At 40.1% G+C, this 19421-nt stretch overlaps 1 protein-coding gene across 1 annotated transcript in view; it reads left to right on the forward strand.

The window, feature by feature from the left end:
- Nucleotides 1-232: 232 nt before the first annotated feature.
- Nucleotides 233-19421, forward strand: part of LOC309587346 (uncharacterized protein C6orf118) — a gene marked incomplete at both ends in the record, with an annotated part of 160359 nt that continues 141170 nt past the window's right edge. Inside the window, 11 exon segments of the mRNA XM_082305464.1 lie at nucleotides 233-343; nucleotides 347-418; nucleotides 420-674; nucleotides 678-707; nucleotides 711-866; nucleotides 3083-3124; nucleotides 3128-3202; nucleotides 5061-5113; nucleotides 8606-8664; nucleotides 14053-14198; nucleotides 15159-15220. Of these exon segments, the coding sequence (XP_082161590.1) occupies nucleotides 233-343; nucleotides 347-418; nucleotides 420-674; nucleotides 678-707; nucleotides 711-866; nucleotides 3083-3124; nucleotides 3128-3202; nucleotides 5061-5113; nucleotides 8606-8664; nucleotides 14053-14198; nucleotides 15159-15220 (1061 nt within the window).

Below are 19421 nucleotides of genomic sequence, written 5' to 3' on the forward strand. Positions count from 1 at the left end.
GACAAGAAGGAAGGTAGAATATTTTTGTACGCCATGTCTGTGGAAAATACTCTGTTCTAGAAGTGGAAGAGTTTTTTTCTGTATTGAAAGTTTTTTGTCATCTAAAGTTTCCCCTTTTTAAAGTGTATTTTGTCTTTCCTCTTTCTTTTGACTGTGTGCTACAACAATCCATTTCATCATGGAGAGAAACTGTCAAGTGAGGAGCGCGGGTCATCTCTTAAATAATGTGGAAATGGCCTACAAAACAGATGTTAAACTTTACACCTCTGGACACTTAAATCATAACAAGCTTTATAAGCCTTCAGAGAAAATAAAACAGGGACAACGGTACTCTGCCAGGAAATGAACTAGTTTCATGACAGAAAGAAATCAATTCCCAGCTGAAAATGAGGGAGCAAGGAAGATGAAAAGATTTTTCAGGTAACTTTTGTTCCAGAATCCCTCTGCTTCCAGCACAGCCTGAATCTTCCTGCCCTAACAACAGACATCCACAGTCACCTGTGACTGCTGTTGGTGCCTCAGCAGATTTTTCTACTCCACTGAAAATGTTAAAGTTGAAAGAGCTTAAAAAGAAAGTAGAGAAGGGAACTGACAGACTTCATATGCGTCTCAAAAGAGATGAGTTAGATGTGTCGGAGACTATGGTGCTGAAAAACAAACCAGTTAAGAACAGCTGACACTGTGTTGTGGAGCTTGCTAAGGAGGAATAACAGTTCATACCTTCATACTTGGCTGGTGTAACTAAAACTGAACAGTTTAACAAGTTCCTACATTTCCAGAAGGAGTTCATAGCAAAGCATGAACTGTTACAGAATGATTTCACAGGGAGCAAAGTATCAGAGCAGCATGAAAAAAAGCTAGCTAAGGTAAGAAAAAGAGTCCCCTAAGTTGATGGAAAGGTAAATTTTGCATTATCTTTCTGGGCGGATTGGTTATGTGTGTTCCAGGAAAATGGAACGGGTTTAGGCAAAATCACCTCTCTCTTCTTGCCAGAGAGATAATCCCATGTGTTTGCTTAGTTGCGCACTTGTAAGTCACATCTACTATGTGCTCCAAAACCCTGAGCCCAAAGCTGTATGCCACTCTTTACCCTTCCTGCCATCGTCATGTGGAAATGTAAAGCAGGATCTTGCAAGCTAGTGATCTGTATGGGAAAAATCGCTGTTGGCCAGCAGCTCTGTAGGAACCATATATTCAGCATCTTGTTCAGCAGCACGCTTGAGATAATCTGTAAAAGAGGCTGCCTTCTCTATGTGTGCTGTGGACTGTCTGTTTACGCGCAGGCAGTTGCAGCACTCTGGTTGGCCTCTCGTGTTGGGTGGGATGGGGAGTGAATTTGATGAGTCAAGCACATACACCTTGCAGAAGTTGCTTGTGTTGCTTAAATTGCTCCCCTGGGGGAAGCATTAACAGTCTCATCAGCACTCACAGCCAAATGCAGGAGTGAGAGTAAGATACTGGATTCATAGAAATTAGGAATGGAACTTAACGAAAGCAGTTGGGGGTAGGTAAACTAACAAATGGCTAGGGTAGTGTGGGCTGGAGAAGAACTGACATTTCATGTAGATATGAGTAATTTTTGAAAGAATTTGGCACCTTGTCCCTCAGTGTGGTACTTATGCCCAGGTTTTGATCCTTTATAAGATGCCAGCTGGTTTAACAAGGGAATTAGAGAATTAAGTGAGGGTATTTGCAGGACCAGGGGAGAAAGGACTGCTGAAAGAGAAAACAGAGGTCAGGCTTGACTGAAACAGCCATCGCAATAGCAGTGCTAAGTATACCAGAAATTTGCAAAGAAATGATCAAGCAAATAAGCAGAGGTCTGTCTTGTATATCCCCCACACACTACCAAAGCTTTTCAATAAAAGTTATGCCAAATGAGGAGAGGCAACAAATTAATCCAATCTACTCGTGAGTATAACTCTTTGAGAAGCAGCATAATCCGTGCTCCAGTGGATTCTAGAAGGTATCATCTGCCATGCGGTTAACCAACTTGCCAAAAAAGTTGGCTACTTCCCACTTTGGTAAATATCCCCAGGCAACCTTTCTCCTATGCCTCTGGGCTGAGAGGCCAGAGTAAAAGGAAGAAGGGGTGGGGGAAAAGAGAAGAGGCAAAGTGCTGTAGTACAGCAGGATAACAGCTTGATCTCGTAATTTTAAAGCAGTTTTTCCCAGAAAACATTTTCCCAAGAAGCAATTTGAATAAGTACAATTTTTGTGAAATAGTGTATCTCTGGTAAAGTTTAGCAGAAAGCTGTACTAACTAGCAGTGATGGCAAGCTTTGCCCTTTGATTAAATGGTCAAAATTTCTATCAGCCTTGGTTTGAAACAAGGATATTCACAAAGTGAAAAACTGCCATAGTCTATTATCTACCTAAAAGGCTTGTTGTGAAGAAGTTAATCTTGGGAACAGAGCACTTTAGAGTGCTGCTGGCCTCACTTCAGGGAAAAACTTCCCATGACAGAGGAAGTAGCACAGGTTGCCTAAGGGACCCTTCCTTTCTCTCTTCCAGGTACTCTGCTCTTTCTACTCAGAGCTGGTATGTATAACCATGAGATTGTAAGTGTAGGATTTTAACTGTTGTATTCCTTAGCTAGGGTTTCTCAGGTTATTATGTCTCTCTGAGCTAACAGTTGGTTTAAGGGATGCAACGTGTTCCAAGGGCTGCTTCTTCCAAACCTGGAGATGATCTGTTGAACTCAGTAGAGCTAGGCAGACTAACTTATACTTACAGAAGAACTGACTGCAAAGAAGTAAGCAAGATATTCAACACTAAGTCGAGGTGTAATGTGGTAATTGTCTTCTGTCACACAAATCTGTGTCGTCTTTGATTTCTACTAGTCTTTTTGATGATTAGTACATCCTGTCTTGTTGAATGTGAGCTTTCTTCTTACTTATGATCAAAATACAGAAGTCATGCTATGACCATGACTTGATACGGATTCTCATGATATTTCTTACTGCATACTGTCAGGAGTAATGACATGAATTTGAACAAAGTAATACATTCTGACAGTAACTATTTTAGAGCACCTCCTGCACACGCGGGTATGTGGTCGTTCATTTTGATGATTGTACAGGAGCGCCAGAAAATCTGTGGCTGTCATCCCCTCCATTTCAAGTGACTACAGGTTGTTGAGGAAGTATTTGAAGATATATGCAACAGTTCTCTGGTATTTGGCGATTTGAAGGAAATTAAGGTAAGAAATATTCCTAAGCTTTAACACAACATAAGCTAAATGTACCTTAACTATTGTTTTAAATGCATTATCTCCCAGTGCCTTTTGCCAATTTTTTTCTCGGTGCACCTGGGACTTTTAACCCTTTTTAGCTGCAGCGAGGAAAGCGATTGTCCCGGGGATTTACATTCTTCAGGAGACTCTTCTCTGCCCCCTTGCCCACATGTTAAAATCAAACATGCCTAACAAACTTCATTGGTTCATAGAATGATTTTTTTTTTTTAATCACTTGTGGTCTCAGAGGGAATGGCTGATTTCTTCCTCATTTTTGCTCCTTCTCCCACTGTACACAGGTAAGCAAACAAGAACAGAGAATAGAAGTGTTAAGAGAGATGCCTCTGTAGAAAGCTGGTTTCCAGCCTGCTCGGTGATTTGAGCTGACACCATTTCCATCTACAAGCATCATCACGTTAATGGAGAAAGGAGAAATCACAAGGAATTGCACATCTCTGCAAATCATCTGCAGATGCAAAGGCCACAAGATTGGAGGAAATAGCACTGGGAAGAAAGGTGAATTGGAAATTTCTCTCATTCAGAGGTTCAGGAGCAGGCTATGTATTCAGTCACAGCTTTCATTCATTCAAATTAGGGCCATGACTGTGTGTGTGCTAAATGTGTCCCTCAATTTGTTTCTTTTTTCTTTTTTTTTTTTTTTTTTTTTTTTTTTTTTTTTATATAGCTGTCCAGCAAACTAAACTGTGTGGCTATAAAAGCTGTGTTCTGCTTTTTGCCCTGCTGGTGAGATGACAAGCCCTTGCATGTGTCCCAGTGTTCCTACTGTGACTTTATGCCTTTTAATTAACCATATAGCAGCAAGCCATGACTCTTTCTTCCTGCAGTGTTCCCCACGTTACAAGACAGCAGCATCACATGCAACACTTGTATTTGCGCTTGCTCAAATGTCTCTGTGTGGTCAGGAGAGAAGGGCAGGCAGCTTTTGGGAAAGACGTATGAGTTTTTTCCCAGGTTTCCCCTAATGTACTATGTGAGTTACACAAATAGACACCAAACATCTGGCTACCACTTAAGCACTTTGATAAAAGCATTACTAAAAAAACCCCACAAACAAAACAAAACCCCCCAAGCCCCCAAACTTCACTAATTTTTTTTCTGAAACTCTAGCCCTAATTCTAAAATTGTTAAAATGTTTGTGAAAAAAATATCAGGCTGTAACCTACTATTTTTCCAACTCTCACTTTGCCAGTTACACGTGAGGAGTGGTAATTCTTATCTGACTTATGAAGAAGTCTCCTATTCTTTTTTTCTTTTTGATTTTTCACTGTGCTGAAGGATAACACTTGAAGTCCTTTATTTGGGGACCAAATCTGTTTGTTTCTCCTCTTGGGCACTCAGGACAGTGATTTGAATGTGGAACACAACTAAAATATTAGAGGTGAAAAACGAAGTTGCACTCTGATTCTGTACACTGTGATGTGATGGTAGTGATGGTAGAAATTCTATATTGACTCTCCCAGTCATATCTGAGAGGGGCAAAAAGTCATTCCTCCATATTTCTTGACAAAATAGTTACCTGGTAAAATCCAGCATTTATACGCAAGAGAAGAGAGGAGGCGGCAGACATTAGAAGCAAGAAATCCTTGAGGAAGAGGAGCTATTTGGGTAAGTGAACTGTGCTGAGAATGACATTGGCATAGTCGCCTCTTGGTTTTGAACAAAGCCATGTGTGGTAGCATAAGTAAACCTTCTGCCACAGCACAAAAGGTATGATTTTCCTGGAGTCAAACTGAAACAAGAATCTGTAATCTCTGGACTGTGTTAAACATTTTTTGATGGTGGTCTTTCCTCTCAATTTATTTAGAGTGAGTACGAGCTGTACATGATGATGCTTCTGGACTCTCTGCCTATAGCACAGTACGAGGTAGTATTTGCTTGTCAATATTAGCTTATTTCCTTGGTGATGCTACAGAGAAATTAAGTATTTGAAGCCAGATATGGGCACTTCCTGAACTTATCTTTGACATAGGAGATCTAGTGCTGACCCCTTGCTTCAGTGCTTACAACAGTTTCTGTAGGAGCAACCCACAGCAGAGAAATCTGAGACACCAACTGCTACAGAATAAGCAGAGGACTGTCAGAATAGCCTGTCCTGGATTTCGGAAATATCAAACCTCTTGTCCTTCAGTGTCCCCTTTGGTAGGGCCACATCAGGTTTTGTGCCAGCTTTACTGCAGAAGTGCTGCTGTACAGAGGGTGACATTGGCCGCAGGCTGCCAGGAGTAGTGCCACACATCCCTTCCCTGGGCCTCTCCCACCAGTGACATCTTACTTCTGGCAAAAGGAAGAGATGCTAGGAAAGATGTGCTCCACTATGGAAGTAGAAGGGGAGCACAGAGGAGATGTCAAGCCCTGAGGGCAGAGTCATCCCTGACTGGCACTGCCCAGCCCCCCTGGAGCCTCTTCCCACCCTGCCCATGGCACAGGACCCCATTTCATCCCAGCCTGGACCTGTCAGTCCCTGCCCCTTTCTCTATTTGACCCTTTTGTATTCTACCTCTTTTTAATTTCCCTGCTCCAAAACTAGCCCTTTCCACTCCTGATGATAGCTTTTTGGGCCGGTGTTCTCCATCAACCCAGAGCCAATCCTTTGGATTTTCTCCAAGGATTTCACCCTAATTACCTGCTCTCTTTGGCATTGGGCCTGGGAGCTCCTATTTGATATTGGCAATATGTTGAAATGAAAATGAAAGGTAATGATGAACATGGCACAGCTGACAGCGTAAGTGCTTTGTCTAGGATGAGTAACACATTGCTCAGTGGCAAAACACCTGAAAGGATTGTCCAAAAGCAAGCGGCTTGCATGAGTCTGTGTCTTGATATTTACTGGCTGTGACACACAGAGCGAACCGTCCGTATTCTTTTTTATCTGTAACAAATCTTAAATCTATTTATAAATGGAAAGGACTTTGAGTGACTCTAAAACCTGACATAGGGGGTTTTTTTTGTCGATGTCTGGCCATATTAGCTCTTAGTCTCACAAGCAGCTCATTCAGACATTTTCATCAGAACTGAATTTTACTCAAAATGTAATTTTAAAAATGGTGCCAGAACCTGTAGCAAAGGAAATAAATATTCTATGACATGACGTCACATTTTACTCTTTTTCATGCGTTCTCATAGGCTCTGAAGGCTCAGGTCAAAGGGATGGAAACAAAGCCTTCAAAGGCCCCAGAAATGCAGGCAGCCAGGAAAGTTGTGCAGGTTCTCATGAAGAAAGCCAGTACTGCTCTGGAAAGAAACAAAGATTAAGTGTTGAAAATGCTGTCAACCCATTTAGCAGCATCTAGATAGATGAGATAAAGCAGTAACAAGTAAATAGAGTTCTTGAAGTTTTTGAAACGTCAGGTCTTGGAGGGAAGGCCAAGGGATTAGACCCTGCGGATGGCCTGTTCTAGACAAAAATCTTTCTTTTAATATATATTTTTGATTCCCCCCCCCCCCCACTGTCTTCTGTACCAATCACACTGGGAGACATGGTTTAGCTCCGAGCAGGACAAAGGCTTTCTTTTGCCATTCCTGACTGAACCTCACCAAAAGCTTAGGTCATCGCAGAGAAGTCTCCTGACCACATAGGCTGCAGCCTGCATTATTAAATTTCAGACTGTGTCACTTTTGCTGGGACGTTGGCTTTGTTCTCTATTGTGGAGGCAACAAAGCCTGTGCTTTCGATTGCCTGTGTCCTGTCCCCTAAGACAGGACTTGGTTTGAATTCCTTATTTTGACTAGCTTATTCTTAGACTTTCTGAAGCTCCCTGTCTTCTTTGGACGGACCCAGTGTTTGCATGCCTCTGTTCTGTGCCTCTGATATTTTATATCACAGCTTCCAAATCTCCTTACTTCTGTTCCAAGCTCTGATCTGACTTGCTACCCTCAATGTTTGACCTTATGGTTGTTTAATTCTAGAACTCTAACCTTGAGGCTTGAAAGCTGTCCTAGCAGGAGATCTTACCTACGAACTTTCCTGTTCTTGTCTCCTCCACTGTCTGAATCTGAAGAATTAAGAAGTCACTCTTTCACTAAGCTGCTGGTTCCCCTTCTTACCCATCCCTTTTTCTTGTAAATGTTATTCTAACTAGACTGGATGACTTAAGAGGTCTTTTATGTCTTTGCCATTGTTGTTTCCAGTGTATATAGTGTGTACATGTTACAATATTTACACTGTGCTTTTGAAACGTAGTTTGGATGATTCTGCAGTTAAGATACTGGAGTGTGAAAGAGACTCATGTTCACTAGTTTCTGCTAGTGTAAAAAGAAAGATAATTAACAGTGGCCCAGTACTCTACACGTCTATACTTGTCTACAGAGAGAGAATTCATGATGTGTTACTGTGGGATAAAGTCAAACCAGCATGAATTTAAGATGGACCAGGGGCATAGTGTGGAATATTTATAGAGCACACATATGCAAATTTTATCTAGGCTACAGAGATTGATTTTTGTGTAAGCTTTTATAAATATTTTAGAGGTAAAGGGGAAAAATATGACATTTTGTCTTCCATCAAAGGGCTGAAAGGGAATAATGATAAACATCCTAGAGTGATCTAAAGGAGTTCTTGAGAGATTTGACAGCTATAGATACAGAAATCCAATACCCTATCAGACTGTTCTGTTCTGGATAGCAATCTGTTTCCAGAGAAGTCTAAGAACTTTCGCTATCCTAATGACAACTTTATAGCTTTGCATGAAAACTAGCAATCAAAATCTGAGTCATTTGCATGCATTAGTTGCTTCTGGGAGCCTAAGACCGAATTTTTCCTCTTGCCACGGACCATGTGTAGGCCTTTCTATGTATAGGGAAACCATCCTTGGAGGGTGGGCAGAAGAAAAGATTTTCATACAAGATGAATGTCTTTTTTAAAATAACATTGGTTAGTAGACATATCTGGTAGGATTTTTGAGATCTGATGAGGAGAGGGGAAGTAAGAATACTGAAGTATATGCACAGAACTAAGCTGCCCACTTATGTTATTGTGATACCTGTGTGTCTCACTATGTGTCTAAGTAGTGTATAATTGCTTCAGTATTCTCATTCAGTGAACAAGAGGTTTCCCCTCTTAGGAGAAGAAGCTGCAGTTTTAATGAAGTAGAGGGTGATTGTTTGAATCCTGTTAGCTCCTTGCAGAGAGTCAATTCTTCTCTCCTTTGCACCACTGAGCATTCAGACCTGGAGTCACTTTGCTGTAATTCAGTGAGCTTGAATTTGCACTATGCCTTGTTAGAGCAACATTTGGCCTCTGGATATGTGTAATAATCTTCATTATATGTAACAACTATTTGCTCACATCTAACTTTGTATATGATCTTGAAAAGATACTTGTGAAACTGTTAATCTTTTATTCTATTCTAGATTGAAGAATGAATTAGAAATGGTGCTACGGATGAGCCAGACTCCAGAAGATAAAACAGGTGAGTGACAGGACAGTTCTGAGTCACACAGAAAAGAAATATGACACAAATTATCATAATAAGGTGTTCTAATGGGTCAGAAGGAAAATCAACCAGAAATTACCTCAGCTGTTGAGATTTTTCCTGTTGGTATGATCAAAATGTGCTGACATCTAATGAAATCGGGCGCATGACATCTTTCTTATACTTCTTTCACTCCTGACCATGTCTGAAACCAGTAGATGTCAGTGGGAGACTTTCTAATGCTGAAGAAACCTAGGGAACCGTCTAATCATCTCTGTGAGTCTGTGACTGATTCTGTCACTGTCAGAGTCACAGCACTCTGGTGTGTTAAAGGTGTCTCAGGGGATGGTACATGAAACCCTTCAGCTGGCAGAAACGTGATAACTGGATTTCATGCTTACCATGCGTAGGTTAAGCCCTGAATCACGTGCCTTCATGTGCCTTTCCTAAGCTTCTTTTTAGCCTTCACTGTATCAGTCCTGGATGCTCTAGTTATTCATGCAATACTTCAGTCCCTCTTGGATGCTTGCTGGGTACTTTGGTTCAGTAACAGCAATGAGGTTTACAGTCTATTTATGTACTGCTCGAGAAAGGAGTGTCTTTTGGTAAGGTTTTCGATCAGTGGAATCTGGATCAGGACCTTTGAGTAAGGTAAAATACATAAATCTGGAAAGTTGTGGAAGAGCAAAAAGAAAAGCTGACTGACGATGAACTGGGAAATCCTGTGAAATGCTATCAGGGTAGAGTATAGTATAACTAGTCTGATTGTAATACACCTGCATTTTATGCCTTTATTGAAAACCAGTACTCAAAGCACAGAGCATGAGAACATACCAGTTAGCAAATTATAATGTGGTAAATAAGGAAATAGCTGTTTAAGTGGTGGTATAAAATGCCTTCTCCATTTCCTCTCTGAGGAAAGAGGAAGATCTAAATCTGCTTTCTGTGCAGTGTCTCAGTGTCCTAGTGTCCTGCTCCAGGCTGTGGGCAGTTGTTAGCTTCACCATGGGCAGCTCCTGTCACTGGCCTCTAACGCACTTTTGCAAACACACCTTCAGTAGGAACAATGCTTGAAAAATCAAACCAGCTTCTGCTTTTTTTTTTTTTTTCCTCTGCAATTAAACTGGCCTAAATTCCCCCCTAATGTTACTGTCTTCCTGTCAATGAACGTATGCCTGAACGCAGCTGCCCTGATTATGTTAGTTTCTACAGCATGGTATAGGTTTTGAATTCCAGAGCTTTGCAGCCAACCACTAAAAAACCCATAAAATCAGTCATTGGCTCTGGGTCTCCCGCAGGACTAATGAATAAAACAATCAGAACTCTTTAGGCCAAGGCATATCTGAGGAATGCTTTTGCATAAAATGAGCTAAAAGACATTTAAACAATGGGTAAAGGTTTCTCCCCTTCTCCTCCCTACCAGGTACTAATTTAAAAAATACTTACTCGGTTAACCTCAAACTTCCCCTCCCTACCTTCCTCAGTTACACATTGAGGAATCAAAACCAGCCAAGTCAGAAAGATGTAAATGTTGCTGTTCTTCTTTTTGTGTTACAGCCATATTTAGAAGCCCAAGCCAAGAAATCTGGGCCAAATGTGCTAACATGTGCTGGCACTATAGGGAATAAGGGTCTGTAAATATTGTTTGATTTTTTTTTTTGGTTTTTGGGTTTTTTTGTGAGGTGGGGTGCTAAGCAATTAAAAATATTCAATCCAAGTAAACTTGAAATGAGAACTTTACAGTTTTCCCAGAGGAAAAAATGGAGATCTGACTATTTTTTAAAATTTAATAAAATGTTTTCTTAATCTATTCTGAAAAAGAAGGCATTATTTCCTTCTTTCCAGGTAGCATTTCTGTAAGGCCCTTCCAGGACCAGCAGCTACGCTGATCTGCAGAGGGTGGATATGCTCTCTGTCATTTTCAGTGGCTCACACGAGAGGACAGGGTTTTTGAGAAGCTAGTGGCCATCAGCCACTGAGACGGGGAGCGGCAGGAAGCAAAGTCAGGCACTTTCCCCACATGAGGCAGTGCATCAGTCAAGTTGGGCTCACCCTGCTCCACTTTCCATAGCTCCCCTTGCAGACAAACCAAGAGATGAACCAAGGTGTGGGAGACAGATAAAACAGCATGAGCTTGAACTGCACTGTCACCAGGGAAGAAGGTAGTTTATTTGTATTAGTCCAGACCCTTGGAGTGAGGGCCACTCCTAGTCTCTGCATGTAGCTCCCCTCATTCCCTAGATGAGGAGCTGGCAGGGCCCCATAATACAGCTCTGGCTGCAGCAGCACAGACACCGACAGGCTGCAGATGAGCTCGCTGACAAGCTGTGAAAAGCTGAAAAGGTCTTTGACTCGAATAAGACCCTGGCTGGGCAGGAGCGTGAGCTGGCCATGTGGGATCTTGTAGGATCACATTATTGACTTGTTTTAGTGAGATGAGTGGGTGAGGTGGCAGTGAAGTTGGCCTGTAAAATTCCGAAGTGCATTTTCTGGACTCTCCTAAGGGAACACAGCATGTTTATTCTGCTCCTTGCGTGCTGTTATCTGTTCTCCGTACTGGGATGCAGTGATTTCCTCCTTGGCTGTGTGCCTGTTGTATCTAGAGCCTGACCGTATTTTTGCATGAAGTGCTAAAGGGCCTTGGTTGGGATGACTGTGAAAGGTGAGTGGCTTAGCTCACGTGCCAGTGTTCAGACTGGTGGAAATGAAGTGTGGGTACAGTGTGTATGCATACCAGCTGGACTGGGGGCAATGTTGTGGGTGCTCCTGGTCTGTACTGCTTGGCTTGATTAACTCAAGCTTGTACTTGGATATGCCTACTGAAAGTGGTATGGACACAGCCTTAGATGCCAATCAGCTTTCCACTGCCAGCTCTGTCCTTTAAATTGTGCATGTATTTTTATACTTCCAGAAACCTGCAGCAGACATGAGACAAGGAGGATAGCACGAAAACTGCTTTCTGTTTCTGAACAGCTTGAATCTATGAGGTATAAAGTTCTTGATAAATGGGAGGAAATTAACATACTAGAGACTGAGAAGAAAGAAACAGTGGTTTATGCTGGGAATGCATGGATATCATGGAAAACACTCTTAAAGAAATAGAGGCAAGAAATCATTAATTCTAAACATATCCTAGCAAGGTTTCTCAAGAAGTGCTGGTGTCCAGGTACTACCACGATGGACCCTTTAGCACTGAGATTGACACTCAGCAGCCTTTTTCTCCTCTGAGAACATAATATATGCCTAGTCCAGGTGCTTCTATGATCAGCACAGTGTCCAGCCTCTGACCCTGCAATAGGAGGCTTGTAGGTTGATCTTCACTGTGTCAAATGATGGTTTACAGACACAGGGATTATTTCTGCATTCATGTCATGAGTTTGTAATCGAATATACATTAAACAACTACAGCATCATTATTTTTAACCTGTTGTATTTCTCAGCCTGGAGAATGGGATGGTTCTGGGTGGGATTTTCAAGTATTCCAAGTTGGCGTCATCTACCCTTGAAATGAATACTGAAATGTCTAGTAACTTCAAAGGGGGAGAGAAAGGACAGTCCTGATTCCTTTTGAAATCCCATTTCTAGATGCTTAAATAACTGACCATTACTGCAGATTATTCACTGGGGTATATAAATGACCATAGCTATGAACATATTTCAGACACAGGAAGGTCAGGTTTAAGTCTAGATTGAAAAAGAGGTCTATGACGGATTGTTGATATCAAGTAATTGATTTTTAATAAAATTACAAATTTTACAGAAAATGGTATTAACTCTTTTTTTTTGTAATTCACTAGGCTCCATCATTATTGGTTGAGCTCTATTGTCATTGGTGTTGCACAAAGCAAACAGTGAGAGACCGGCTTTTATTGAATATTGTGCAATCCAAGGTACGGAACTTGCAGAGATTTGTTTATGTGCTAAAATTTGCATACTGAGAGTGGCCTGTGTGAGGACCACTTAAACTATAAAAGTTAGATGCTTGCAAATTTCTGCAGGATTAGTGCATTCAGCATTTAAAAACAGTATTCCTTTTCTACTTGCAGTTGTGCAGTTAGAAATAGCACATGATCTCAATAAAGGCACTTTTAACCAGTCCTTGTCACTGGTTACGCTGATAAGTGTTCCAGCTGTGTGAAGTGAGGAGGTAATTTCATGCAGCTAAATAGACACTAAAAGTACAGTCAGCGTGAGTAGGGAATAATATGTCACTCTTAATGGTGAGCAAACAGCAGTTGTTTACTTAGAGCTTATGTTTGGCTAAGCATCTAAAAGGTCAAACATTTATCCAAACTTTCTGTCCCCTGAAGCAGAGTTATACCTGTTGACAGGACACCAAATTAATTGTACTGAGAATAAAACAGAGCGGCCATGGGAATGTACTGAGAATAAAACAGAGCGGCCAAAGTCATGGGAAAGCTGAAAAAAAAACTGTGAAAAACACATAACATGAAAATTGCCCAAAGTGTGTATTTCTTTCTTCACCAGTTCAGGTACAGGTACAGCCACTGTGTTCTTGTACTACGCTTGGCTGCCTTTAAATTGAACGATATATTTAAAATCATTGTTTTTCCTGCCAAATTTTTCAACCAACCCTTTGCACTGCTACCTAAGAGTACAAGGCAGAAGTCTGTCACTTGTTGCTAAAGCAGTTAGCAGGCCTCCAACATCAGAGAGCTTTGAGGGAGGAGGTGAGCTCTTGGTTAATTTAGACAAATTTACTTGGTATCAAGATAGTAAAACAATGAATAGCAGCAATTACTTACAACTTCAATTTTTTTTTGCTGGCAAACAGGAGATCTTAGGCTCCATGTGCTTTCTGAAATGTTCCTGTGTACGCTCTGTAAGATATGCTCCCACAGCGTGATAACAAATGAGTATATGAAATCCGGTCCTCTGAAAAAATAACCACTCTGAGAAGTTCCTCTCTTTGCTTTTTTAAAACAAAGATGAATATTCAGAAGGTCTTCAAATATAAATTGCTGTTTTCGGGGGGGTGGGGGGGCGGGGGGGGCTGGGCTTTGCCTGTACTGTAATGAAAAATAACAGTCAGCAGGTGGCAATGTTGTATAGTTGTTCCAGCAGGAGACAGCCACATCAGCAAGGGAGGGAAACCTCTGATGGTAGCCATGAGGGAAAATGGAGTGGGCCCTCCAGGCCATTGGAGAGTTGGCCCTCCAGACATACTTTGTCTGAATGCTTGTGTAGGCTTACTGAGTTTTTATTACTATTTGTAAAAGCAATTCAACATTTATAACCCCTCATTCGAAAGGGCAAGCCCATTATCATTTAAGAGCAATCTAATTAAACTAGTGCATTTCCATATTCTTTTAAAAACATGATTTCATAATGCTACATAAGTACAACATGTTCTTTCCCACACAGATTGCATTTTTAAGAAGATAAGTGGGTCTGATGCATTTGCTTTTGCTGGAATGTTGTGTGACAATTTAACTGATCTGTTACTGCCTTTTCAGGCTGAAACTATGAAAATCAACTCATCAAACACGTTTCTCCATGGCCAAATAAAAGTAAGTTATTTCCTTAGAACCCACGGTGTTTCAGGCATAATGCAAACTAGTTTATACATGAATTACCTTCACTAGGTCTAATCCCAAATCACTGGAAATCTCCTCTTTGGCTTCAGCAAATTCCAGAGAAGGCCTGCTGTGCATTGCCAGCTAGAAAGTCGAAAGGTACCAGATATATTTCCACCTCCTTTTTTTTTTTTTTTTAAACTACTGTGGAGCCCTATTAGGGTACTTTGATCTAAATATGCAAATCAAAGCTGCAAAAGCTTCCTGCTTCCAGCTGTACTGAAAGCACTGTGGTAGATAACTCCAACTTACAAAATCCATTGAATAGCTCAGCAAGAAGAACTTGGAAAGACTTCTGTAAAATACAGGGACTAACAGATGTCTTGAGAGAAGTGAGTAATAGTTTGAATAAAACAATCTTTGGTTCAGATGATACTCTGCTGCACACTCTGAAGACTGAACCTCTTTGTTAGTAGCCAAAAGAGCAGGCATCATTTCAGATGTTAGTGAAATGTTAAGTACAAAGCTCTTTGCATCCAAACACAGTTTTGTCTAACAGCTCAATCTAAAAGCCAGAAATGGACATGTATGCTGAAAGACAAAATCGAGTAATTTGTATCAAAGTAATTGCTTTAGCAAAAGCAATGCTATGAACATGCTGCCTTGTTTACAGGGTAAGACCCAGTTTTACTGTTTGTTGGGTTTCCCTTAGGGTACAAGAACTGGCAAGAAGTGAGGCTCTATGTCAGACTCAAAGACGTGTGTAACTTGAGATGTAGGGCTAAATTAAAACTCCTGTCACACAGGAACTACTTACTGTAATTTATGTCAAGGTTAATGGAGTAAAAAGTATTGGAGTATTTTAAATGCTGATCAGACAAGTATCAGTGCAGATTTTTTCTCATGTACTGAAGGATATTTCAATGTTTCTCAACATTTATGTCTTTTTTACAGGAAGTTGAAGGAAATATCACAGAAATTCTAGATAAACTGAGAATCACTCAGGAAAATCAAAGGTGAGTCTGAAATGTTCAAATATCTATGTCAGTGGAGTTACATAGAAAATGTTAGAGTGATGGAAATGCAGGTCGTAACAACTTGCTAGGCCAAAGTAAGACAGATTAGTTATTAATAGCAGCTGTGTTCAAGAGCTGGTTGTAGAACACACACAGTAGCAGCTGGGAGCCATAATCAGATATTATAGATTTGACTTCAATATGGTCCAGAGTGTTAAATATGAAAAATTAACAATGGGAATTATGCATAGTGTTTGATTCACATCTCTGATTGCTTCAGTTGTTTATTTAGGTTCAGAACAGACACATTATGGTACTTGTTAAAGCCTTTTAAGTTTTCTGGCAGTGTCCTGCTGATGTTTTTTCACACCTGATGTGGAGGAGTTCAATGCCTTGTCTGTTTTGACATTGCTCACTGGTGCCAGTTTTAGTAACTTCATTGTGGGGTGGAATTTTTTTATGTTGGGAATTGGCTTTAGATTCCTAGACTTGTTTCAGATAAACAACTTTTTTTTTCTTTTCTTTTTTTTTTTTTTGAGAAGGGTGGATTATGGGGTCATCTCAAACATTTGAGATAACATGTTTTAAGAAGTTAAAGCATGCAGCTTTTGTTATTGATGCTGCCTGTCAGAAGTAAATACTGAATATATTTGTTGCTGTGGTGCTTTCAGTATTTAGGTTTAGCCCAAGACTGCTTAATCTTGCTGTGTATTTAATGTTCCAAAGCTTTGGATGAGGAGCCATCCAAGCTGAAACAGCACGGAAGAGAGGCTATCTCTACTTATTCATCCACTGTTAATGCCATGAAATGCACATACTTAGGTTTAGGTTTCAACATACGTGGCGTATCTTCAGATTGGTTGCGAGTTTGTAGCGCTGCTCACAGGTTTGCTTTTCATACCTGCAACACAGTTTTACAAAAACTGAGCAAATGTCAGCCATAACTTAAGGCTCCATATGAATTGAAAAAACATATCTGTAAAATAGCTGAAAAGTGTAGTTTATTGTCAGAACAGAAGGTAGCTTTTCACTCATGCACCCTGCTATTGTCCACAGGCATTTTTGCACCTACAATTTGTCGGTATAAGAAATCACTGCATCCAGGCAAATCGGGAAGTGGCAGGCTGCAATCAGTTTAATTCCTTAGTTTGCTGCATGCCTCATTTGTTAGTTTATATCTGCACATGTAATGCAAGTGGTTTAATCTATCAGCTGGAGGTGGACATCACAGGTTAGTAAAAGGCCTGAGCAACACACAGAAAGGCTCACTGACGTTAGTGCATTTTGGGTAAGCCTTTTAGGTTTTCAGACATTAGGCAGACATTATGGAGTTGCCTCCTGTTGTTATAACACAACACTAAGACAACGGTTTCGCAAATTTAGATGGCAGGTGGTGTTTTGTTCCATAGGGCCCAGAACAGTCGCTTCAGGTTTCTGTTGTGTTTGTCTGTGAGCTATACACTTCAGTGCACAGTTATAAGATTGTTGGTAAAAATCCAGAATGATACTTACAGACTCCAAAGAGCAAGGTCCATTCATACAGAAAAGAATGATTCTATTTTCATCTTATTGCCAACATTTGGTGTTAAAGGGGGTGTTTAATTTGCTGACACAGGCAGAAATTTTTACTTTTAAATTGTATTAGGAGAGTAAGAAAAAATCTTTTTTTTTCAAAGAAGACTTGAGTCTTAGCAAAAAAAGAACCCTGAACTCAGTTCTTATGAGATATAAAGATTTTCAATTAACTTTTAGCTTAAAATAGAAAATGATGAATTCTAGGAGTCTATGGAATCTTAAAATTAAGGTTAAGCTTCAGTTAATTTACTGTTTCTGGCTCTGTGATTGAGAATTGCCAACGTCAGATTTCACAAAGTGGTGAGTACAGTTATGTTTGTTAGACTTTTGTTGCTTGAGGGTGGCAGTGCGAACAGCTCTCAATTCAGGAGCTGCTACCTAATGATCTAAGACCACTAATATATGATAATTTCAAGAACATGGAAAGTAACCTGCTTTATAGTACGAAGTTACTGTATATTATGTTGTTAAAATTGCCTGGATGGATGCATTCATTAAGCTCAATGAGAAGGAGGGGAGGAACTGGAAGAGAACAACAGTAAAGCAAAGCATAAATCTAAATAAACAGTCTCCCCACAAACAGCATGGAGAGCACTTACTAGACAATGGCATATATCTGGACTCCTATCTGGCTTAAATTTGCAAGACTGCTTTGCCAGAGCTAAGTGCTAGTAGATCTAGAAACTTATGGGCGATTACGAAATTATGTGCAAGATTACATGAAAGTGTGTTGGTTACCGATAGTTATGTTCCCTTCAGGAACTGAACATAAGTCAGGGTAGCTGAGGTGGTAAGGATTACATAAAGGACCTGTATGAATAGAAGAGTACTTTGATCCTTCCCTTCAAAAAGATATTGATGGGTCATGGTCTAAGAAAACGCACAACAGGAAAGGTGCAAACAGGATGATAAAACATGATCACACTTGCATCTGCTTAGAAATTACAGAGCTGTGCATGAACCTACTTTCTGGTATTTCTTTGATTTTGAAATGAGAGTTACATGACCTGCAGGTCAGGTGTGGAACTTAATAGATAAAAGTCAATGTCATTTGACAGACCAAACTTGGAAGAAAGCAAAGCACAATTCTCTCTGAGAGGATAATAGGATGTATTTTGTGAAAAGTTAAAATTTGGGAACATTATTAACATGGAATAATTGGTCAGCCAAAAGGCTATTAGAAATAAAACATCAAGGTAATTAGTAGCAGATATAGTTGAATACAAGGTTAATTAGTCTCATTTGTATGATGTTAATTATTAAAAGTAATCAGCCCTGGGATAGTTACAGAAATGCTCTCACTAAATGTTTTAAAAAATGTAACAGAAAGACTCTTACATTTTGCTTCCAGCAGAGCTTATGTATAAACCTTTTAAAGATGCACACTGTCTTGGGATATTTGCATAATAAGATGCTTTATAAAATGAATGTCCAAAATTCTGCCCCTCCCCCCCAGTGTTATGAATCACATTTCTAGCGCTGACATTATTCTCTTTCTCCAGGACAGATGAGGGAGACTGAAACATTAACAGTAGCATGAGATTTCTGAATCAAAGCCTATCTTGAGGCATAATTAAAGGAGGGTGTCTAATTATCTGAAGTCAAAACTGTATCATGCTTTGCCCTTAATGCACATAAGATAACTTAGATGACATTTAATTAGAGGCAAAGCATGGATTAATACTTATTTAATATCTACAGTAGAAGCTTCCCTAAGGTGTTAAGAGATTGTCCAGTGAATTGGGGCAAATATTTAGCCTGTGTCTGCAGCTAAATCAGTAATTTGCAACAAACAATTTACTTAGCCAAGTTTCTACTCTCTCTGCAGCAAGAACATGATTTCTTCAGCTTAGCTTAACCTGATGAAAAACTTTATTTTTAATGCTCATTTGAGAAATTAAAACTATTCAAAATACAAAAGTTTGAACACTATTTTTTAGCTGTAAATGGATGGATTAAGTCATATGATTTTATTTGTTTTCCTGGTTAGATGGTTGTATCCCAGCTCTAGTGGAAGTAGTGAAATTTGTTTTGGACTTAGCTTTCCGTTCTCATTTACATTGGTCAACTGTCTCTCTCAAGACTTTGTAGAAGGTGGCTAAAAACCAACAAACTACAAAATGTGATGAAATAATACATTCTTTTTAATGTGAGTAAATATTTGTGAGGAAAAAAAACCCTGTATTTATTGTCAGGTCTTAACAGCTCTATTTGATCCATGCCTAAGTCATTGTAGGAAAGGAAGGAAGGAGGAAAGCAAGCTATGCTGTGGAAACAATGACGTCCACACTCAGCATTACAAAACCTTATGGATCAGTGCCATGGATATAAGCCATCTTTACTTTCAGTGCGTAATACCTAGAAAAGGTCTAGAAAAGAGGCCTAGATCTAGAAAAGGTCTCTCTCTTGGTCTTGGTTCTTTAGAAAGGTGTAGAGGGCAACAGCGTAGCTTTACATTCTAGAGCTGCTACTTCCAGTTGAGAAGAACAGGCAGGTGGATGGTAGCTTTCTGCCTAGACCTGTTCCAACAAATTTCAGTCATCTAGCAAAATGTTAGGGAGAATGAATCATCCTCTGGAGATGAATCTTTCTCTATAAGCAGCCTCAAGTGCCTGAAGTTAGATGA

Source organism: Platalea leucorodia (genome assembly GCF_965183815.1).
Source record: "Platalea leucorodia genome assembly, chromosome: 3".
Taxonomy (NCBI): domain Eukaryota; kingdom Metazoa; phylum Chordata; class Aves; order Pelecaniformes; family Threskiornithidae; genus Platalea; species Platalea leucorodia.